Source organism: Cynocephalus volans, chromosome 1, assembly GCF_027409185.1.
Source record: "Cynocephalus volans isolate mCynVol1 chromosome 1, mCynVol1.pri, whole genome shotgun sequence".
In the NCBI taxonomy this organism is placed as follows: domain Eukaryota; kingdom Metazoa; phylum Chordata; class Mammalia; order Dermoptera; family Cynocephalidae; genus Cynocephalus; species Cynocephalus volans.
Genome location: NC_084460.1, coordinates 226,301,417 through 226,326,312, shown reverse-complemented (window position 1 = coordinate 226,326,312; position 24,896 = coordinate 226,301,417). Strand labels below are relative to the sequence as shown.

The following is a 24,896-nucleotide window of genomic DNA, read 5'->3' as shown; positions in this document are numbered from 1 at the left end:
ATAGGGTAAAAGCTCTGGGTAATTGTTGAAAGAGAGAAAGGAACTGTGCAAACTCAAAGGCTCAGAAGCACTTAGATCATTTGGTAAGTTAGTTTTTTGATCCAATGAGTCCTATTAAATATTATCAACACTGCCCTTATGTTCAAGGTAACAAGATGCATAGACACTTTTCTAAGAAAAGACAGTAACTTAAGCCAATCCAGGAAAAATTCTGAATCTCCCAATAACACAGCCTCCTATTGAAGAATTCAGAGCTGATTAGGGCCCTAATCTATCTTCCCATCTAAGGATTTATCATTAGATGTACCAGTAGATCCAGTAGCATTTATACATTTATTCCAGTCTTCTGAAAACAAAATTTAGAGGGCAATGCTTAAGAAAATATTGGTAGTAGATTTCACAATTAGTCAGTGTTCTTAAGGCTAGGCTCATACAGATTACCAACCAGTGATTAGTTCCTCACATTTTAGAGTAATTGAGCAAGTACATGGTAAAAGTGCTTTTTAAAATTCTACCCAAGAACAAATATATAATGTTCAAAAACAGTCCTTTGTTATAGTGACAATATAGATTCAAATATATCTTTATATAATAAGTATGTCAAGGTAAAGTCAGGAGGAATGTACACTGAGCAGACTGTAGAAGGTTCTTTTGAGATTAACATTCAACTTTCTTCGGCTGGTATATCCCAAGGTAAGTCTTTACAAAACCTTTTTCTGAACAGGTGACTTTTCTTTGTGGAAACTGTTTTTGAACTTAAAAAACAATATATAGACTGTAGGAAAAACCTTTCCACATTTTTCATTTACATGAAGAATTAGTTACAGGAGGCACCTAGCACACTCGGTTTGGTCAGTAACACAATTATTCCTTCGGCAATTGACGTGCCTTTTTTCCCTCCCATATGGCTCTGTTTTGAAAAGAATTATCTCATTTTCTAGACATTCTCTTATCTGATTTGCAATGGTCAACTATTTTGAATAAAACATATTAAATATGTTACAAATGTGCAAAATGTTTCCCTTTCCCATTCTTAGTTATAGTTGCTTTTGTGTAAATAGTTGCGAGTTAAAATTAAGTGATAAATAGGAAGTCAGAATTAAAGATGCTCAGTTTTACCATCATCTCAACTAAACAGTCTTTTATTTTTTAAACTAAAAATATACATTCGTATATTTATTTGGCTATCCTCCAGGGACCCAACCTCAACAAAGAGGTTTATGTATCTCTTTTTTGGAATGCTGTGGAACAGATTTGTTTAGGCAAAGGCTTGAAGTAGTAGAATAAGCCCTGTCTCTGGAGATCTGAATTCTAATATTGATTTTCTCACTAACTGGCCTGGAATTTTTAGCCACGTAGTTTGTCTCTGAGGCATTAATTTTCTTACCAAAATGAATGTAAAGTATACCCTGATTTCTAAGATCTCTTCTGATTTGCTTAAGTATCGGTATACTTAAGATTGGAGGTTCAATTTGAAGCAAAGAAATATTAACTTTTCCCCAAATTTGTCAATGTTATTGGGTCAACACTGAGGGCTTTATTCTTTTTCCCCTGTGGAGGTAGCAGATATGCTTTCTTCTTTGGCCAATGTTTAGGAAAATTATTTTTTTGACCCTCCTCCTAAGAGTTCCTTACCTTATTCTCCTCTTCCTTCATTATGTATCATTCACTTTATTTCTAGTTTGAAATCTTTTAGACCCATTTTAGCGTACTTCATCCCTGTGAATGCTGCTAAATCTAAAGTAGTGTTTTATTATTTTCATATAACAGAATCTTAATATTTTTCAATGCTTTGTTTCTGCTTTATTTATTTCAACTCCTCTCTTTTGGTTCTGCATTAGAGTGTGTTCAATGATTAAATGCATTTTTGGTTACTATGGTATATTATGCCTCTTTTTCTTTGCCTTTTTTTTAATATCCACATAAGTCTAGAAAGTTATTGGTATAATCATTTTTAAGTGCAGTTTTAAAAGCACAAAATGAGCTAAAACAATGTCTATATCTAGAATTATATAAGCATTTGAAGGACTCTTCTTCCTCATTTAAAAATTTTTTCACTGACTCACATTGGGGTAAAAGATTATGCAATAATCTAGATCAAAACGCTACCATCAAGTAGGGTCATTAATATGATTTCAGACTATTAGGTAAACATGCATGTAGTCTGGAGGGATTTCACCACAGCGATAGCTACGGTCATCTGCGGTCTTCTAGCCATAGGAACTCAAGCAGTTTTTGTTTGATTAAAAAAATAGCAAATAAAGGACCAAGTTCTGATTGATTATGTGTACTTGTGTGTCAAGAGAGCTGATTATTATCAAACACAGTCATCAGGAGTATCATTGTGCTTCCCCAAGTACTTCTGTCTTCATTTCTGGTGTTAGCTTGATTGGGAAACTTGCAAAATGAGTTCCAGCACAGAATCGAGCAATCAAAAGACCACCCAATGCTAAAGAATGACTCCAGGCTGATGTTGGACTGTTTCCCTGAGTTATCTTTTGGTATTTCAAATATTGTGACTTAAAAAAATCTTCCGTTCAAATGCTATTAAAATTGAAAATTTAAACTACCACTGAGAAATACAGTCAGCAAGTTTGCGGTTACTTTCACAGTATCTAATGAGCTCACTAAATAAAAACATCAGTTCCTCTTCAAGCTTCATAATATTTTTCAAATTTCCACTTTTGATATGGCTTTATTGGGTCACAAGCAGCTACTTTCAAGATCTTCTGGGAAAAGTTTCCTTCCAAGCATAACAACTGATGATAGTTTTCAAAAACAATGTGATTCACCTGGAGAGAAAGAGGAACTAGGAATGAGCCACAGACTGAATTTGACAACTGAGATATGAAAAATGGAAACCAATAACAAAAAGTTAGGCAATTATATTCTTGATTCCTTAGTAATTCTCCTGAACTACGTAAACAACATAAACACAGGCTTTGAAAAGTATTAAGTTTGTCTCTGTCTCAAACTTTTATTATACTTCTCCAAGCTAAAAGACTTTTAATTCCCCAGGAAGTGAACAATGGATTTTCTGACGATATGGCTGATAAGTATACTATTTAAAGAAAACGATTTTTGAAAAACATTTATTGCATTTGATGAATGTTGGCTACCTCATTGATGTTAAAGAAAAAACACATGCCATGACCAAAAGTAAATTAATTTCTTAAGTTCATCTTAGAATGTACATTTGGATTGCAAAATGCTAGAAATTATGTATTTTATCTATGAGCTCCACACTGTAATCTCTGATAGTACATAATGCCCGATATCCAGAATTCAGATGTCATTAGAAAAGAGTTAGAGGTATTTCAGAGGTTCTATTACTGCTTAATATTTATTGAATATCCTGAAAATGGTAGATAACCTACTTAGAAATTACTCATGGCTTTATATATTTTTACTTATAAATCTTCTCAATCATTTATGACTACCACAAAGATAATCTTAATTATACATATGTTGTTTTGGAATATTTTAAAAAATTATCAAACAGGGTTGTCTTTCATAATAATTCATTTTAATGATGCTTCTACTAAAATATTGTCATCCTTGCAGGACTTTGGAAATATGATGCTTGAGTATGCTCAAGGTCTTGTAAAGTTGCTGGCCTTGAGAAAAAAATCATTCTGAGTTTTCTAGAAGTGAATTGTTAAGAAGTAACTAAATTATTTGTCCCCCAACCTAAGGAAGCGGGAACCCGTGGTAGAGGGGCATTCCATGCTCAAATTCCTAGAAGCCACCTGTGAGACTATTTCCTTCAAGGTGGCCAAAATCCAGAGCATTTGAGAAGGGCTGACCTAGAGAGCATCTTTTAAAGGCAGATTTAGAAGTGTATAATTTTAACAACTGATTGGTATCCAGGGTCAAACTCACTATTACACTTCCTCCCTCTATGAAGCTTCTAACTCCTATTTCTTTCTCAAAGGAGCTACCTGCTTCTGCCATTCATAGTCTTGTTCGCCGCTTCTCTTGTTCTTTAAAACTTACTTGCCTTGGGGAATTTAGGAGGTTTAGTATAAAAGTATCAAAAAGTTGAAAAAAGAAGAAAGCCAACCACCAAGCTACTCATCTCCATGACATCTAGCACCGTCAAAAGAGGAACCCAAGCAGAAGGCAGCTACGGAGCATGTCACAACATCATAGGTACAAACACTGTAGGGGGACAACTTTCTGATTTTTGCTATCTTAATTAAATTACCTTCTTTACCATTTAGGAAGACGTGTTCCTGAATGTTTTCTCACCAGCCTGAAATGTTTTCCAAGATTCACTTCTGGAGATGAAGAATGTGTTTTAGTTCTCATTCTCTGTCTCTCTCTGTCTTTCTCTCCCTCTCTCCCTCCCTCCTTCTAGTCCTCTCTCCCTTGATCCTTTCCTCCTTTGGCACAGGGTTAAGAAAAGAGAAAGCAAATTGTCCATAAGGAATTGAAATAAAATAGAGAAGATCCAATGGGAGGAAGATTGGGGAGTGTGTTGCCGAGGCCCTAATCTAAGCTCTGAGCAGGCAGAAAAATGTTGTGAAGAGATTAGTCACTGGCTGTGACATCAAAGAAATGAAAGCACCTCAAGAAAAATGATGCTTACTTTGGGGCCAGCCCTGGGCAAAATGATGGTCTCCATATACCCAAAGCATTCAGTGGATTTGGTGGCTACCTGCTGGTGATTTGGTAAAAATTTTGAGAGGGCAGTTCTGAGATTATTCAAGCCACCCCAAGATCTTACACCAAAGTTTATGACTTTGTATCCTGTTAAAATATAATCAGGAGAAATTGAGGAGGCTTTGAAAATGAATATGATAGAACAGGGGTCTTCTGGTAAATATGAACAACAGAACCAGTGGAAAAACAGCCCCCAATCTAGCAGCATCGGCTGATTTCTGTGGTATAAATGCTCCCATCATTGCTGCCAATGTAGTATCACTGAATGTAAAGTTGACAAGAGATGCACACAGTCAGCTCCTGTGAGCTGGTGAGAGCTGGCTCTAGTACATGCCCAAGAGCCCCGGTCTGTGGGGAACCACAGGAAAGGAGAAAAAGTCTCTGTGCATAGAAAGGAGGCAGAATGAGGACCCAGATTCATTCTAAAGTGCAGGGCTTGTAGGAAGCACACTGCTCTCCTTTCGCCATGTAATCTCCCCGTAAGCTTTTCTGGTGACCAGTGAGACCCAATTCTAGTCTACAAGCCTGACTTTTGGCATGTTGATGGACTGAAGCAATTGACTTTTAGAAACAGAGATGACAATAGCAATATAACATAAGAACCTGGCAACTTCTATTTAAAATAACTCATTTGAAATAAATTTTGTAAAAGAAAAAAAAAGGTCTTGATAATTTACAAAAAAATATCTGTTTATCTCTCTGGGTGAACTTTTACACTGCCTCTATTATCACAAACACATTTAAAGCTTCTGATTGAGGAAACTGATAATGAGGGTTTTACGTCCCATTTGAGTGAAAGCTGAATTTGTGGTAAAGAAGAGGTATAAATATTTTGCTTACCAGTTCTGGACGAAAGACCGATGTTGATTTATGAAGCCATTTCAGCCCTTTGTTTCTGTTATCACAAGGGTGCAGCCTCAGGACCCCTTTCTCAGGAATGGGAGCTAAACACCATTCTCCATGTCTAATAAGTCTTAGCCAGGTGTAATTAAATTGTTGAAGCTGTGGGGGAAATGAATAAAGAGAAGGTCACTTCAGGCAGCAAACACAGGTAGGGGCTTTGGCAAACATTTTTGTCAGCAATGGTTAAGAATAAAAGCTCTCTGATCTGATGGTTTATATTCAAGTCCCATTATTACCACTTGAAATTCCGACAGTATGCGGATATTATTTACCTTGTCCAATCTCATTTTTCTCATTTTTAAGTTGGATAGCAATATTATCTATCTCAGAAGGTAGAAGTAATTACTGTCAAGTGCTTGGCATACAGTAAGCTCTCAATAAATGTTAGTTGCAATAATAAGAATTATTTAGTACAATCAGTACATATCTGCATGTGGATGGCATTTTAGGTGTTCTGAATTCCAGAAAACCCTGGTGCTTGCAAGTGTTATAATATTCAAACCACCACATTATTAAGGCCCCAAGCTATGGGTGGCTATAGGGAGATCCCAGTCACAGCCCTAAATTTCTTTGGTGGAAATTATTATGCTTCCTTGTTTAAGACTGTCTAGACAACTGGACTTCTAGAGGCTTTTTTCTATTGTAGAAAAGGTTAAAATCTTTCTCTGCTGATAGCACAAAGAATCATCAGGTGGCTGCCGTGTTAGCATCCCCCAGTCCATAGGAGCTGATTACTCTTGAAGAAATCCAGTTTTGGGGAGTTGCCGGTGTCTAAAATTAAGGTAATGAAATACTGCAGCTCAGAATCTTTCTACCCCAAAATATAGGGCTTTGACCTGCTGGAGTAAAGAAGCAGCCTCAAAGTCTCTCTAGCCTTCCCTGCCACCCCACCCTACCCCACCCCAATCTCTTAGTCCTCTGTGACTCCCTAAAACAAAGGATAAAGCTGTTCCCTTATCTGCCTAAAGTCTGGACCCACCAAAGAAGAAGACAATTACCTCTGGTCCTTTCCCTGAGTTTTTATTAAGTTAACTCATATCACAGGAAGACAGACTGAATTCTATCAATATACCTGGACTAATTTTGTCAGACCATTGTTTTCTATTTTAATCCCATTCAGTATTTTGATGAGAACCATTTACCAGTCATTGTCTGCTCTGAGGGCCAGATAGACTTTGTCCCAGGCCATTATGTGTTCTCCAGGCTTGTTGCATCCCCCTAAGAATCATTTACTCCTACACCCCCATCTCCTCTTTCTATATGAAAAGTGGTATGTAAGCAACTGTAACCACACTTGGTTATTGGGCAATCATTCTGTGATTCTCCTGTACTATGCACGTTAAAACAAAATTTGTTATACTTTTTATTCCTATTAATCTGAACTTGTCAGTGATTTTTAGAGAAACTTCACGGGTGAGGAAGATGCTTTCCCATGGCCCCTATAGGAACCATGTTTGCAATCCTTAAAAATATTTTCTCCAGTTGTTTACAGCCTAGTATTATCCACCTGGTCAATTTACTCTAAAGCTCTAGATGGGAAATTTGCTGTTTTGTACTAATATAAAAATATTTGGGGAAAAAAAGGCTGCTGGTAAAATTTATCTTAACTTTTTTATCTAATGAATCATTTATAATGTAATAGTGACTTACTATCAGGACAAATTAAAGTCATTGCGTTGGATCTTTCCACTCAAAGGGTAGCTCCTGGATTAACAGCAGCATCACCTGGGAGTTAGTAGAAATGCTGAATCTCAGCCTCACCATGGACCTACTGAATTAGAATCTGCATTGTAACAAACTCTCCAGGTGATTTGTGTTCACATTAAAATTTGAGGCGCATGGGCATATGACAGTATACAAGGGTACCGCAAAAAGTTCATGGATGAATAGAATTAAAAGATAATATGAATCCTTCTATAAACTTTTTGAAGTACTTTTATATGTGAGGAGATTATGTTGCTAAAAAGAGAAGCTAGATATTTCCTTGAAAAGGGACATCTAAACTAATTTAAAAGTTAATAACTAAGGAAACTTTTCAAGTAAGGTAAGGGATAAAGTTTGATGTTTCAGTCCAAGGGTTTTATTCCTTCTGAGCTTATTTGAATGAATGTTGTAGTCACTAGCTTGAAATTAAGCCTCATTATTTCTGCCAGAAACTGTAAGACCTATGCTCCATGCACAAATCCCACACACACTCCAGGATGGCTCACTTCACAAAGACCATGAGACTGAGACCCGTGCAATCAAGCAAGAGGGACTTTATTCCAGCATGCTGGGGTCACTTAGTCTCCTGGACAGAAGTGACCCCGAGTTTACAGTACAAGCATCTTTTATACAGTTTTTCTGAACAGATCTTTGTGACAGGATGAGTTGTTGGTTATCTGTGGCGCCTTTAGATTCAGGGGTAGGCTTTAGCAGGCTGGTACCCCGATAGATCTGTGGCGCCTTTAGATTTACAGGTAGGCTTTAGCAGGCTGGCTGGCACCCCGATAAGGAACAGCGCATTTCTCAATTGTTTATCTTCCCTGGGGTCTGGCCAGGTGGCTTTTAGATAAGGAACTAGTCAGTTCCTGGAACCGGGTGGGGGTCATTCCCTCCCTGGAATGCTTAGCGTGCTCAGGCCCGCGTGACCTTTGTACGGCCCCTTAGAAGCTGCTTTACTTAAAATGTTTTTAGCAAGCATTTGTTACAAAACTGTGTATATTAAATTTCTTTACAAAAACAAGTTAACTTCCTTTATGTTTCTTTGCTTTTTATTATGCAAACAAACCAGAAGAGGCAGAAGCTAAAAATAAGCAACAAGATGAAAAAGGAGATGGGGCTTTGTGGACAGCAGAGGCTGCATAATTCATACATTTGCCTCTGGTATCCCCTACAAAGATTCAATGGTTGTCAAGAACAGAACTAGAATTTTCAGATTAAATACTGGTTTCTCAAGCACACACACAAAAAATCCCTACAATGATATCTTGAAGGATTGCATTCTTTAATAACTTTTCTTTCATATAATTTGAGCTAATTGTGGTTTTGTTTTATAATTTATGAATTTATTTTTTCTTGGAATTGTTAATAAGTACAAGTTACTTCGTTCAGTTGATTTTTTGACACTCTTCACCTGTGCCTCCTCTTTCTCCTAATTAAAAAAGAGTTCCCTTGGATTCAAGTTTACAACTCATAGCTGAATTATACCAAGAGAGATGACTTTTCTTCCAGTAGCAGTTTTGAATTAAGAGGTAGAGATATGCTCAAAAATGTAAGCAATGTCTCTAAATCAAAGCAAAGAAATAAGACTTGGCAAGCTTAGATTATCATAACAAAGTAAGTTCTCTACCAAACAGTAATATGCAATTGGGAGGGGGGGGCGGTGCTGATTTCTACTCATGAATCAATGTTCCTGTGAGTCCTATTTGCATCTAAACCAAATAACTGCACAGAATGTGGAACTGTTAGGGAACATATGTTGGAGAGGGAGATGTGGTCACTCAGAGCTCACCTCCAGTACTGTGGAAGGAGTTCCTGTTCTGTTCTTCCTGGCCCTACTTTGTGCTTTGGGGAATTTTACTATAGGGTTTTCCACCATGGATCATGGATTATGTGATTTCCATTAGTCCCTTAAGATGCAGGAGAATGGGGAAAAGAGGGGATGGAATCAGAGAATAAAATTGCTTCCATTGACTTCTGTAGAAATATGTCTTCTATTTTCTTCATTATTTTATCTTTATATGTTATGTATTTTTCACATTTTTAACTTTATTATTATCACAGCAAATGTTTTCAGAGCAGTGAGCATTAGGTATTCTTCTACATGCTTCATCTATTTTACCTAATTCCAGCTTCACACCAATTCTAGAGGTAGGCACTACTATCAGTACCACAGGGTCCCAAAGGTTAAATAATTTGCAAAAGTTAACATACATTTGCAAGTGACGATGGGGCCAGGATGGGATCCAGTGGGTTGACTTCAACATAACTTTACTTTTTCAATCACTGTCTTTGCATTTAGTGGTTGACTGTCTTATCATTGGCCTTATGATTACATAGAAATTTAGAGATTAGTTACGTGTTTCTATTGGGCAAAGATTAATTTCTCTAGTGAGCAGTGAATGAATCATGAGCTGCACCTATCAACTATCATGAGATAGAAAACCCTAGCTAACATACCTCGCTGCTCCCATTACAGTCTTCCAGAATGGCTGTGGTGTTTTCAATGGAAACGCATTTACCCAAGGCCACATTAATAAGCTAGGAAGCAAAATATAAAATATGAGTTAAGAAAAAACATATTTTAAAGTGAGACAAAACATTCAGACACATTCAGAAAACACAGAATATAAAACTATAATAAGGTTAAAAAATAGTTAATTTAATAGATTAGCATTACTTAGCACTATATGATTTTATTGTTCGCTATCTCTAACAGAGACATAATGTAATCTTGCTAAAGTATAGCTTCAATCTGTCAATATAGGCCTGTGACTCAGCCACAGAGCCAACAAACAGAAGCTTTTAAATAACCCTTGCCTGGAATTCTGAATAGTGAATGAATAAAAGGTGGCATGGAAAGTAGTTATTTTCTTGTCTTAGGTTTATCTGATGCATATATTCAAAGGCAATGAATGCACATACTTGCAATTTAATCAAACCAAGGGTTACGGCTGTGTTTCCTAGCTGACCCCTCTAAGCTATTTGTCTGCTTAGGCACTGAATCACTGATAAATTGAGATCTTCAAAGGACAGCAGATTCCAACTGATTCCCTGTCAGAATCTTCCTAATGACTCAAGCAAGCTACAATTCATTACAGGAAAATCACAGAAGCTAATACAGAGCCAAGCGTAAAGGCACTTTCTGGCAGGTCCCCAGGTTTTTAATGGATTTACAGGGTCAAACATGGAGGTAGCTTTCCATAAGTCACCATGTAATGCAGAATAATGTTGATTTCCTTGCCCTCTTTGACATCGTGGGCAGGGCTAACGAGATAGTGGGTTAAAGGGCACTGTAGGCTTATCAGATTTCCAGAAGAGCTGTGCAGAGTTGAATCTACGTTATATGTCCCAGGAAAGCTTCCCAAGCTGGGAGGTGGTGAGGTCTTTGTTGTCACGGACACTATTTGTGTTCCTTCCTGTTCTATGGTCCTAAGAAAGAGCTCTAACTCTGGGTGCAGGCTGTGTAGCTCAGTTACAGACTTCATAACAGGGTGCTGGATGTGTCAGTCCTCACTTTTACATGCATAGCTTAGCTTGTAAGAAAGTAAGGGGCAACTTTGGGGACCAGAAAATGCAGGAGAAAACTAAAAACAAGAGGGAAAATTGCAAATGTTGGTCAGCAAGGGACTTAACCCTTTGTAAGGACGGAAGAAAAACTTGGGCACGAAAAAGCCAGAGAGTTGGAACTGAGGTCTTCCACATAAAGATGGAAAACTAAAGAATTAGACCCTTAGTGGAATGTTGTACTAGGAAAGTAGTTTACCAGTAGCACAGGGAGACAACAGGGAAGCTAGATTCTGCCTGAATCTGAAACTTTATGCCAACCTTCATTTGGGTTTGAGATGAAAAGTTACATAACACCCTGGATAGAAACCTTCACAGATCTTCAAGGCCTAGAAACAAACATTAGAAATAGTACCAGGTTGGAAACTTTTGAGATGCCTGGCATAGGAAAAACACAAAGCAATTCTAGAAAGATTAAATCTCCATCAAAAATCCTCAGAAAAAAGCTCTATTCACAATTAAAAATGATAAATATGGGAGGAGACAATCCACCATTAACGAATGTGAGCAGTCACAGCCCCAGAGGATTCAACTACCAGAAACTTCAGGGAGGAGAGTGAATAGAAACGCAGGAAGGCAGAGTAATCCTGGAGTTTAATGCAAGGAAATCATGCCTCAATTGTTCTCTGAACCTTAGCAGAGATAAACATAAGCATCTGTATTTGTGGATCATGCAGAAAATATCCTATCTTCAGACGAGTTTGGAAAACTCTGGTTTCAATCCGGCAGAACAGGTTGTTCTAACTCTAGAACTCAGAATCCTCAGGGTGTTAATGTTCAGCTTGCTGCTCAGAACATAGAGTTTCCCTATTTATTTGATTATAGAACCCGACGGCAGCACAATTAACACTGCTCAGACAGTGTTTGGGAACCCTCAGTTTAATCGATTTCTTTGTATTTATTTTGTACAATCCTTTCCTCCAAGCATTGGAAGAAAACAGAAAACTTTTTAGTCTCTTACATCCTCCTCCCTCTCTTCATTTGAAAACCTGTTTCCCATACTTTTTATCAGAAATTACTGGGGAAACTACTTTTCTTCATAGAGAAATGGTCTATAAAGTACTAAGAAAGTGTTATTCTTTAGTTCATTATAAATGGTTTTTAACTTTTTTGTTTTATTTTTAAAGAATTGTTTTCATGCTTTTATTGTAAACCATTTTAACTTTCTTTAAAAATCAGGCAGTGCATAAATTATAAGTTATCCATGTTCAATTATTTCATTTTCCAATTTAGAAGGTGAGAATTTCTCATAGTTTATTACAGAATTGTTAAACATTAGGCTGTTTGCTAATAGTTTAATCCAATGTAAGAACACATCATTGGCGAGGTTCTTTTATTATTTTTAAATATTTTTGGTTCAATAATAAATTATTTGTTCTCTTAAAAAATAAAACAAAAACTCACTGGATTTAAATTCCTAAGTTTGTAGATTGAAAGCTGAGAAAACACGAAGCAAGTAACAAAAAGAAGTTGTGGAGTTAATTCTTTTGGCAAGATTGTTTATCCAAAATAATGGTCTTGCTAATCATATTCCGAGTTATGTAGAGAAAGAGCCACCTTTTTTTTTTTTTTTTTTGGTGTAACACTTCCTACTGATTGCTTCAGAAGGGAGCAAATGACATATCTTTATTGAAATTTGTCTGAGGAAGGAAGCAAATTGTGAGAAAAACAGAAGAAATGCATTGGTTAAAATCTCTTAAAAATATTTGCTGTATTTTGATATATTATAGTTCAGGCAGAGGCAGAAAGCAGTTTCATTAGGAGAGTTCTGCAAAAAATTCTTGGGAAATACAAATTAGCATCACAATGGAGACAAAAGGTAGTTTTTTAGTTCCCTCTGGTGGTCAAAGCTTAGTAGTGCTCTTGCTGAGATTCTGTGGTGTTAGCACAGGAAAAAATTACTGTGGTAAGAATTCCTTTCTTTTCTGTTCAGTAGATGGAATTTAAAAATGCAAATTCATTTTAGAAATATATTAGACATATTATTTGAACAGTGTATATAAATTCATGCTGTTCTTTCTAATGAGTGACCTAAGGTAAAGTATTAAGTTGAGACAACTGCAGTAGTCGCTATTCTATTTTGACCTATTAAAATGGCAATTTGATAATATATTATGTTATTTGTAAACAGATCACATATACTTAGTGGAATTTAAATAAAAACAGACAAATTTGTGGACTAGTTTCCTGTCTTTCTCTTCCTTCCTGGATATCTACAACATTGTCAAGGGGAATGACTTTATTAAGTCCTTGTTACCAGATTTGCCAGGCAGAGAGAGTGGTTGGTTTGTACAACCTACTTCTAGGAAGAACTGAAAATACTTGGCCTAAAAGAGCAGGCTTACTGATGGTCAAGTTTGAGACCTTCCTGAATAAGGAAAAAGGAATCTCTAAAAGAAAACAAAAGAACACTGGGAATATTTATACGTAAAAATTAAATTAGAAATATAATAAAAGAGATTCGAAATAAACACAGCTGGGGAAGAGCTCTGGGTGAAGGCTTGACTCATCACCCTGAACCCATTCTTTGGTAAATGTTCTCACGTCTTACCATCCTCTTCAAATGAAGCTTCACTTCTAGAATGTGCTTGAAATGGCTTTCCTCCAGTTTCTGCTCTTCCTCGATTTTTTCTTAGCTTTGTGCTCTATTCAACCTATCTGGGTTGGCCTCTCTTTTGGTACCTTCTCTTGGGCCCTGGAATTTTATCTGCTATTCTCTGACAATTTCTGGTATTTTTAACCCCTGTTTGAAGTCTTAAAAAATCCTAATTAAATCATGCCATCCCATTGCTTAACCATGCTCAAAACTTCCAATTACACTTAGAAGACTGAAAGAAGGAAGGAAGAAAGGGAGGGAGGGAGGGAATGAAGACAGACCGTTCCTGCTCTGCCTACAAGGACCTCTGATCTGACTCTTGCCTCCCTGTTGACCTTCATCTGGTGCCACTGCTCCCTCCTTCACACCCTGACAACAGTGTCCACGTTCTTCTCAGTTCCTGAATGCCTCAAACTTTGACCTGTCTTAGGTTTTGCACTCACTGCATCTTCTGCCTAGCACTTTCTTCTTAAGAGCTTGGCTGACATTTTGTGTTTCAGGCCCAGGTTTCAAAGTCTCTTTTTCCAAGAGGATTTCTTTATGGATTTTATTTAGGGGACACTTGTGGCATGTTCCCTAAATGAGAGAAATTTATTTTGTATTTACTCTTTACTTGCTTATTTGTTTCTTTCTTCCCTATTCAACATTAAGCTCCATAAGGAAGGGATCAAGACTATTTTATTATCACTCTGTGATCCAATCTGAAATACTGCCCGGTCTATTGATACGTAATAGGTATCTATTGAATTAATCAATGAACATGACCACCCTGGTAATCTTCCTCAAGTTTACCTATGTTTAATTCTCAACCATGCTTTGTGCCATTGGCATTCGTACTTGGTGTTTCTTTATAATGTAGTAATTCATCCTTTCCTACATATTTTTGAAAGAGTTTTGGTGTTTTGCTTTTACAGAGTAACATTTTAAATTACCGTTTGGACTTACCACACCATTAGCTCTCACAATGGGAGCCTTTAAGTCGGGAAAGACATTCTCCAAGTACCATTTGAAACTTTTGCATTTCAGTTGCTTCCGAAGTTCCCTTTGTTGAGTGAGGTTGCCGACATCTAGCCCTTGGTCTATGAGGTGATCCCCATGGCCATAGAATAGCTCCTTATACTCATCAAGCCAGACCTCAGCAACCCGCACCAAGTTCTGCTCCACTGTCTTCATCCGGTCTTTGGGGAAGGAATATGGATTGTCATTTCTGAATATGTGGCCCACTCGGGAACAGGGAATAATCTCAATTTCGCCGCCACACATCCACACCTGAAACAATTTAATGATAAACATCAATTATCAAATGACTGTCCACAAATCACAGGCAGTGAACAATAGCGTGAAAGCACCTGGCAACTTTGTTTCCCTCCGTTTGAGTAGCGCTCTCCATGCTGAAAACACTTCTGTAATAGTAAAGTAAACTCTGCCGGTTTATTAATTTTTGCATATTGCTGTGGATCATTTTAGGATTAATAAAATATTATTTTTTTTCTTTCTTGAGCTGCAGTGTAAATCTTTTTTTTTTCCTAAAGAAATCTTCACAGAATCCCAATGTATAAAATATGCAATATGACTCCCTGTTTTGGTTGAATCAGGGAAAGGAGCAGAGATGTCCATTTGTTCACCTTCCCCTTCTCTCATCCTGGGGAGACCCATAAGGCTTGTGGTGCACAACTCAAAAGCCACTCTTCTTGATCAGGAGCTCCAAAGTTACACTACAGTTAATACAGACCACCCAACCCCATAAGGGAGCAGTCGTTTTTTGGATGTTGTCTACTATTGCTGGTGCTAAGGCTTTCTTAGATCTCAGTAAATGATTGCATAAATGATCGTACAGAGTGTCCAAAGGAGCTGCATGAGGGGACAAACTTGGCTTGTTAGTGGCCTGCTGTACAGGTACATTTTTGTATTTCTGTCATTTGTAATCTCCATGATAACCTATTACTGAAAAATTCTGTTACTTTCAACAATTAGAGAGATGTTACAGGAGAGTTATTTTGCATCAAGTACGAATCCCATAGCATTTACACAGAATGGCAGAAAGTCATTTCCCCCATATTTAGATGCAGAAATGGTGTTGTGAAATAGTAGGAAACTCTAATAAATTTAATGACAGTGATTGATTCTTCCAAATTCAATCTGGGATATAAAAAAAATTAATCCAAAGACTCTAAAATTTCTGTGAAATTTCCTCCCAGTAGCAGTCACATATGTGATTGTATTAGTAAAATGAAACTATTTTAAAATGACAAACTCTTAATTGTAACAAAAATTTGAGAAACACTTGGTAATACCTTGAATGATAGCTCCATGTTTTCTCCACCCCAAACATCAAGGCCAGGGTCATAAGTTCCAAGATCAAAAAAGTAATTTTTATCGATAGAAAATAATCCACCTGCCATGACGGGGCACCTACAAAAAGAAAAATTTGCTTGTAAACTTGTATCTCATGGGAGCTCAACTTTTAGGATTGGTCCCCTGTACATTTGTGTTGGAGTTAGGAGGCATTTTGGAACAGCTCCCAAGTACAGGGAGGTCCTAGGATTGAGTCACAAATAGCTTAAGTGATGAGTCCCTTGTTCATGGCAGCAGAGTTTGACTAGGGTCAGCAAAGATGTGGCCTAGAACTAGAATTCTTATTTGTCCATTGTACTCTGACACAAACTCTCTAGGGATGTTATTTTTAACAACACTTCTTCAGGGCACTGTTGTAAGTATTATATAAGCATTAATTCAGACTTCACAAAAATCCTGCATGTATGTACCATCACTGAGAAACTGCAGCATGGGAAATGTAAGAAACTTTCCTAAGGACAGCAGACAAGTATATGACACATCTGGGCTTCACACTTAGGTGGTCTGCCTTGACTTGATGCACTCACACTCCACTCTCCTGCCTCTCAGCCAGAGACAGACTTTACTGACAGCTTGCTATATGGTAAGCATGTTATATATTAGCTGATATAATTCTAAAAACAATTTAAGTGGTAGCTGCTTCTATTAGTCTTCATGTGAAAACGAGGAAACAGAGACTCAAGGTGGTTAAGTAAACTCTGTGTTCATCCACTAGTAAGTAGTGTATTGAGATTCAAACCAGAAGAGTCTGACTCCAGAATCTTCACTGCTATTACTGATCATGGAGGCTAGAAACTATATTTTAGTCAGTAGGTAGACAAGGCAGTATTTACTTCTCATGGTGGTCACCACTGAGCCAGCTGAAAGTCGTTTCTGTGGAGAGCCTGCTTTGTGTTTAGGGTACACAGTGACCTCAAAGTGAGGTGATTCACACCTCTCTCCCCTCCTCCACCACTTCTGCACACCTTCTATCTGTACCCCAGTTGTCCTTACCAGACTATCCAGAACACATTCTGTTCCTAACATTATGTTGAATGGGATCTGAGCTCAACCACTATATTGACCCTCAAAATGGGAATCTAAAAAACGCAGAGAAGTTCTTTAGGTGTGGGATTAGCACAAGGGTGTTACATTTAGGCAGAGCTGGGTTTGAATACCAAATTTTTCTTCTATTAGCTGTTGTAACCCTGGGAAAATTACTTAACTTTATAAGATCTCAATTTCCTCATCTCTGTAAGGTGAATATGACCACTTCCCTCCTAGAGTTATGGAGGTTTAAATGCCTGGCACACAGTGCTTACTAAATAGTAGAAGACCCTCTTCACTCTCTGGGGGTATTAATTTGAAGGTGTCACACCTGGCAAGGGAAGAGGAATGATTTATTGAAGGGTAAGTTTGGAGAAAGCATGCCGCTATGCAGTCTGCCCTTGGCTTTCTCCTGGGGATTGCTAGCTTGTGTCTGCTCAAGTTCTCTCTGCAACAAGGAATGCTTCAGCACTCCTGCTGCCCTGCCTATGGCTGACTGAGTGTCTGTGATGCACGTCTAGACTCTGGGGAAGTAATAGGAGGCTCCCATGTTGGCTTCAGGTCGAAGTTGTGTTCTTCAATCCAACTTCTCTAGTAATAAAGCCCAAATTTTAATTCACATCCAGCTTCTGTGTCTATTTCTTAATTCATTTTTTTCCCATGGAGGGGGCAGGATTACACTGTTAACAAAAATCCTAATCATATCTATTATAATAATATTTCTATTACTATTATTTACTTTTAATTTTTACTTATGTTTACTTTAATACTATATTAAACATAAGTCTACTTCATGTGTGTATAGATAGTATTTATACAGCCCATTCAATTAGTTTGTGTTTCTTAGGTTGTAAATCCTAGGGAACTGGAATAGCATTAGTGAATTTTTCTGGGTTCAGGGCTGAATAGGGTGCAATTGACCATTTAAAAATGAGTTTTGATAGTAGGAAACTAATTTCTCAGGGAAATTGTGTTTGCTTTGGTAATCTATTGGCTAGAGCTGTAATTCTTGATATTGTATAAGAATGACAAGATAGAGCTGTTTTGTGGAATTGTTTTCTATGCTTTTACAAAAAAGACACATCCTAATTTTTCATCTTAAATTTCACATACTTACCTTATTATATCAGTTTCTTTAATTCTGCTTTTTGCAACGACATCTGGAGGAATTGTTCTCCAACCAAAGTTCATGGGCCATGTAAAGATTCCTCTTTGAAAGTTGTCCACTGTCATGTAACTAATCCAGGGAAAAAGAAAGTGCTACCTAAGATTATATACATCTTTACATACTTTGTCAACTTGGCTTCATGACTTATGCAAATGAATGAAACAAGTGCTCATGCAGATGATTTTAGATCATCATAATAATAGTTCAAGAGAGTTTATGAGCACAATTTGCATTAGTGACTAATTGGATTGCTTGTGTTTAACATATACTTTTCTTTTAATAATATCCTAGCCATTTTTGAGTAAACAATATAACAACAACTTAGGAGCACATATATGTTCTGCACAAAAAGAAAAACTAAACTTGAGGAAAATAAATATTTTGGGGTTCAGGTGAATCCAAAGGGGAAAGAGCTAGATAGTGAGTATTAGGATTTATTGGTATTTAGAGTTAAAAATTTATAGACCAAACAGATCATTGGAAGGCAGCTATGCTCACCACTATACCACCAACGCGCTCCAAATATATCATTGGATTGACAAACTCTGATCCCAAGATATCTCCATTTATTTAAGTGGATAAACTGTGTATTTCTTAGGTTTTCAAAAATGTGCATATTAGGAGTATGATTAGCACTTTCTGCTGCTGTGGTTAAAGGTGCACTTAGAATTATCTGGTGGAATATGGCAATGTTACCTCATATCCTTGTCATTGATGACTTCAATTACTGGACAGGCCACTTTCTTTCTACTTAAATAAACTCTTTCCAGAAGAGGTTCCAACCAACCAACATTACATTCCACGTGAGAATCTAAGAATGTCAACACATCACCTAGAGAGCCAAATCAATCAGTCAATCAATCAATCAAAAACATGATGTACTGAGTGTGTGTACTTCATGTTCAAAGGTGTTGAGGATTGCTTCAGAAATGTGGTTGTAAAGGCAGTAGTTTTTTCTTCTTATTGAATTCCTGGTCCCTATAATTTTATTCTATAATAAAATGGAAGAAATTTTGATCCTAGGAGTCATGTGGGGCAAGCATAATTTATGTTGGGAAAAAATTGATAAGCCACTTAAAGTGGGTAATGAGACTCTAAAGGGAATACTTCGTATTAAAGGTAGTTGCTAAAGTCATTCTAAAGGGGGCAGGTCCCATTAACTATGGGGATGGCGGATGTGGGACTTTGCTTTTCAGAAGAGAGACTTTGAAATTACAAGTTTGGCCTTAGGAATGACGAAGAGGAAAAATCTTTTCACATATTGGGGGTGAAAAGAAATTGAAGTGGAGGAACAAGAAGGACTAAGAGGTACTGTTAAAAGAATTACAGGAGAGGGAAATATGGAAAAGGGAGTTGTTTAATAGGTATAGAGTTTTATTTTTGCAAGATGAAAAAGTTCTGGAGATTGTACAACAATGTAAACGAACTAAACACTATCAAACTGTACACTTAAAAAATGCATAAGATGATAAATTTCCTGCCCCTAGCCATTCACCTCTTTCTCACCCTGGTCACCGAGGCCATGAAACAGAAGGAACCCTTTGTTCTGGACTCCTTCAGCAGGCAGTGAGGTGATCTGTCTACTCTGCTCTGCTCTGATCTATCCCCCAATGTGACATTCCATGGGTAAGAAATGGAACACCGGAGGAGCCAGGGCTTTCTCTTCCAGCCTCTTTCTGATACTGTTGCAGTAAGAGATAAGAATTGACTGTTCTTTTCATTTTGGCTTATTGTTTTAATTGACTGTTGCAATACCTGGCTGCTCAGCTTAGCTCTTAACAATCCTATAATACCATTGAGAAGCTGAGGAAAGCCCTGGCTCCTCCAATGTTCCATTTTTTACCCATGGAATTTCACTGGGTGATGGACCAGAGCAGCAGAGTAGACCCCAAACTATGAAACTACTAGAACAGAACACAGGAGAAACATTACTCAAAATGGGAGTGGGCAGCACTTTTTTGAGCAAGACTACAAAAGCACCAGCAACAGTATCAGAAAGAGGCTGGAAGAGAACAAAGAACTTATGTTATTTTTCCAAGGTTGTACAGCTAATAAGTGGCAGTGTGGTATTAGAAAATAGGTAGCTCATTCTATAGACTATGTTCCTTTGTTGATAGTGTCCCTTGCTGTGCAGAAGCTTTTCAATATATTTATAGCATATTTTGAAGACAGGAACTATGATACCTTCAACTTTGTTCTTTTCTAATTAATTAATTATTTTCTATTGAAACGTTTGTACATATCTGTGGGGTACAGTGTTGAATATCAATACATGTGTGCAATATGTTGCGTTCAAATCAGGATAATTGGTATATTCAGCATTACACAATGTAATCATTTTTGTGGCCCTTTACCAATTTCTTGCTACTCTCCCTCCATTTTTCCACCCCAGTAGCCTCAGTTCTATTTTCTCCTTTTGAAAGTTCAATGTATTATTGTGACCGTTGCATCTTTCTTTCTTCCTTTTAAAAAGGTATTTGTTTTATTTTTTAGCTCCCACTTATGAGTGAGGATGTGTGGTATTTCTCTTTCTGTGCCTGGCATATTTCACTTAATGTGATTTTCTCTTAAGTTCATCCATGTTGCTGCAAATGGCAAAATTTCATTCTTTTTTATGGCAGAGTAGTATTCCATTGTGTACATATACCATGTTTTCCTTATCCAGTCGTCTGTCAATGAACATTTAGGTCGATTCCAACTCTTGGCTACTATAAATAGAGTTGCAATAAACATGGAAATATAGGTAGCCCTTTGACATGATGATGTCCATTCTTTTGGGTATATACCCAGCAGTGGCACTGCCGGATCGTATGGCAGATCTATCTGTAGCTGTTTGAGGAACCTCCATACAGTTTTCCATAATAGCTGCACTAATTTACAGTTCTCACCAGCAGTGTAGGAAGATTCCCCTTTCTCTACATCCTCACCAGCATTTGTTATTCTCTGTCTTTTTGATAATAGCCAGTCTAACTGGGGTGAGATGATATCTCAGTGTGGTTTTGACTTGCATTTCCCAGTGCTTGGTGATGTTGAGCATTTTTTCATGTGTTTGTTGGTCATTTGTGTATCTGTCTTTGAGAAATGCCTATTCAGCAACTTTTCCCACTTTTTAAATGGGTTGCTTGTTTTTTTTTGTTGTTGTTGTTAAATTGTTTGAGTTCCTTGTATAGTCTGGATATTAATCCCTTGTAGGATGTGTAGTTTGTAAATATTTTCTCCCATTCTGTAGTTTGTCTTTTCCCTGTGTTAATTATTTCTTTTGCTGTACAGAAACTTTTTAGTTTGATATGATGCCATTTGTGCATTTTTTTCTTTTGTTGCCTGTGCTTTTAGGGTCTTATTCATAAAGTCTTTGCCCAATCCTACTTCCTGAAGTGTTTCCCTTATGTTTTCTTTTAGGAGTTTTACAGCTTCAGGTCATATATTTATGCCTTTAATCCATTTGAGTTGGTTTTGGCATATGGCAAGAGGTACAGGTCTGGTTTCATTCTTCTACATATGGATGTCCAGTTTTCCCAGCATTGTTTATTGAAGACACAGTCTTTTCCTCAGGGTATATGATCTTGGTGCCTTTGTCAAAGATCAGTTGGCCATACGTATGTGGTGATTTCTGAGTTCTCTATTTTGTTCCATTGGTTTGAGTGTTTTTATGCCAGTACCATACTGTTTTGGTTACTATAGCTTTGTAGTATAATTTGAAGTCAGGTAGTGTAATGCCTCTGGCTTTATTATTATTTTTTGCTCAGGATTGCTTTGGCTGTTCAGCGTCTTTTGCTGTTCCATATGGATATTAGGATTCTTTTTTCTATTTCTGTGAAGAATGTCATTGGTATGTTGATGGGGATTACAGTGAATCTGTAGATCCCTTTGGGTAGTATGGACATTGTCACAATGTTAATTCTTCTAATCCAAGAGCATAGGATGTCTTTCCAACTTTTCATGTTCTCTTTCATTTCTTTCAGCAGTGATTTGTAGTTCTCATTGCAGAGATCTTCCACCTCCTTGGTTAAATTTATTCCTAGGTATTTTATTTTTGGGCACTATTGTGAATGAGTTTGCTTTTTTGATTTCTTTTTTCTGCTAATTTTCTACTGGAGTATAAAAATGCTACTGTTTTTTGCATGTTGATTTTGTATCCTGCTACTTTACTGAAATAATTTATCAGGTCTAAGAGATTTTTATAAAGTCTTTAGGTTTTTCTATATATATATAGGATCATGCCATCTGCAAACAGAGATATCTGCTGTCTTTGATGAACATAGTTACAAAAATCCTCAACAAAATATTAGCAGACAGAATACAGCAACACATCAAAATTTATAAGGCATGATTAAGTGGGATTCATCCCAGAGATGTAAGGATGGTTCAGCATACTCAAGTCAATAAATATGATACACCACATCAACAAAATCAAGGGCAAAAACCATATGATTATCTCAATAGATACAGAAAAAAATATTCAACCAAACTCATCATCATTTTATGATTAAAAATTCTCAGCAAATTAGGTATGGAAGAAAAATATCTCAACACAATAAAGGCCACATATGACATACCTGCCACCAATATCATCTTGAATAGGGAAAAGCTGAAAGAACTTTTTAGGAACAGGAACAAGACAAGGGTGCTCACTGTCACTACTCCTATTTAACATAGCATTGCTAGTACTAATCAGAACAATCAGGTAAGAGAAAGCAATAAAGGGCATCCAGACTGGAAAAAACTTTGTTCTTTTTGTTCAAGATTGCTTTAGCTATATGGGGTCTTTTGTGGTTCCATACAAATTTTAAGATTGTTTTTAATATTTCTGTGAAGAATGTCATTGGTTTTTTTGATAAGGACTGTGTTGAATGTGTATATTGCTTTGGATAAAATAGACATTTTGATGATGTTAATTCTTCCCACCCAAGAACATGGGATGTCTTTTCATTTCTGTCTTCAATATTTTTTCACCAAAGTTTTAGTTCTCATTGTAGAGATCTTTCACCTCCTTGGTTAAATTTACTCATAGCTATTTCATTTTTTGGTAGCTATTGTGAATGGCATTACTTTCTCCATTTCTTCTTCACCTATTTCATTATTGGCATATTGGAAGGCTACTGTTTTTTGTGTGTTGATTTTGTATCCTGCCACTTTACTGAATTCATTTATTAGTTCTAGAAATTTTTTGGTGGAGTCTTTAGGCTTTTCTATGTATATGATTATGTCATCTGCAAATAGGCTTAGTTTGACTTCCTACTTTCCAATTTGGATGCCCTTTATTGCTTTCTCTTTCCATATTGTGCTGGCTAGCACTTCCAGTACTGTGTTAAATAAGAGTGGGTATAATGGGCATACTTGTCTTGTTCCATGTATTAGAGGGAAAGCCTCTGTTTTTTTCCATTCAGCATGATCTTAGCTGTGGGTTTGTCATATATGGCCTTTATTGTGTTGAGGTACATTCCTTCTATATGTAATTTGTTGAGTGGTTTTATCATGAAGCAGTGTTGGAAGTTTTCAAATGCTTTTTCTGCATCTATTGAAATGATCATTTTTTTCCCCCTGCCTTCTGCTGATGTGATGTATCACATTTATTGATCTGCATATGTTGAACCATCCTTGCATCCCTGGGATGATTCCCACTTGATCATGATGAATGATCTTTTTAAAGTGTTGTTGGATTCTGTTTGCTAGTATTTTACTGGGGCTCTTCTCACCTGTGTTTTTGATCTCTAGTTTTCTTTTGTTTGTTGTGTCCTTTCCTGGTTTTGGTATGAGGTTAATGTTGGCCTCATAGAATGAGTTTGGAAGTATTTCCTCCTCTTCACTTTTTGAGAGTTTGAGAAGAATTGGTGGTAGTTCTTCTTTAAATGTTCTGTAGAATTTGGCAGGGAAGCCATCTGGTCCTGGAGTTTTCTTGTTGGGAGACTTTTTATTACTTCTTCAATCTCATTACTTGTTATTGGTCTGTTTAAATTTTCTGGTTCTTCATGGTTCAATGTGTATGTGTCCAGGAATTTATGCATTTCTTCTAGGTTTTCCAGTTTGTTCACATAAGTTGTTTATAGTAGTCTCTTATGATCCTTTGTATTTCTGTTATCATTAGTAATGTCTCCTTTTTTCATTACTGATTTTATTTCTATGAGTCTTCTCTCTTTTTTTCTTCATTAGTCTAGCTAGCAGTTTATTGATTTTGCTTAACTTTTTGAAAAAAAAATCTCTTTGTTTTATCCATCTTTTGTATTTCTTAAAATCTCTAATTGGTTTATTTCTGCTCTGATTTTATTTCTCTCCTTCTCCCGATTTTGGGTTTGGTTTGTTCTTGTTTTTCCAGCTTCTTCAGGTGTAATGTTGGGTTGTTTATTTGAAGTATTTCTTCTTTTTTGATGTAGGCATTTATTACTATAAATTTCCCTCTTAGAACTGCTTTTGCTGTATCCCATAGGTTCCAGTTATGTTTTCATTTTCATTTGTCTCAAAAATTTTTAAGATTTCCTTTTTGATTTACTCTTTGACCTATTCATCGTTCAGGAGCATGTTGTTTAATTTCCATGCATTTGTGTGGTTTTTAGTATCTCCTTTGTTGCTGATTTCTAGTTTCATTCCATTGTGGTCAGACAAAGTAGCTGATATCATTTCAACTTTTAAAAATTTGTTGAGACTTATCTTGTGACCTGACATATAGCCTGTTCTCGACAATTTTCCATATGCTACTGAGAAGAATGTGCATTATGCAGCAGTTGGATAAAATGCTCTATATATGTCTGTTACATCCAATTGGCCTAGAGTAGAGATTACTTTTGATGTTTCCTAGTTTATTTTCTGTCTGGATAATCTGTCCTCTGCTCAAAGTGGGACATTAAAGTCCCCAGCTATTATTGCATTGCAGTCTTTTTCTTCCATTAGGTCTAATAGTAATTCCTTTATGTAACTGGG

The 24,896-nt window shown here is 36.8% G+C and overlaps 1 protein-coding gene across 1 annotated transcript in view; it reads right to left on the bottom strand.

Moving 5' to 3' along the window:
- Positions 1-2,651: 2,651 nt before the first annotated feature.
- Positions 2,652-24,896, bottom strand: part of GALNT5 (polypeptide N-acetylgalactosaminyltransferase 5) — a 51,510-nt gene continuing 29,265 nt past the window's right edge. The window contains exons 4-10 of the mRNA XM_063077091.1: positions 18,678-18,813; positions 17,931-18,050; positions 15,727-15,844; positions 14,378-14,701; positions 9,730-9,810; positions 5,506-5,667; positions 2,652-2,792 (exon numbers count right to left, since the gene is read on the bottom strand). Coding sequence (XP_062933161.1) covers positions 2,652-2,792; positions 5,506-5,667; positions 9,730-9,810; positions 14,378-14,701; positions 15,727-15,844; positions 17,931-18,050; positions 18,678-18,813 — 1,082 coding nt within the window. The remainder of the gene's footprint in view (positions 2,793-5,505; positions 5,668-9,729; positions 9,811-14,377; positions 14,702-15,726; positions 15,845-17,930; positions 18,051-18,677; positions 18,814-24,896) is intronic.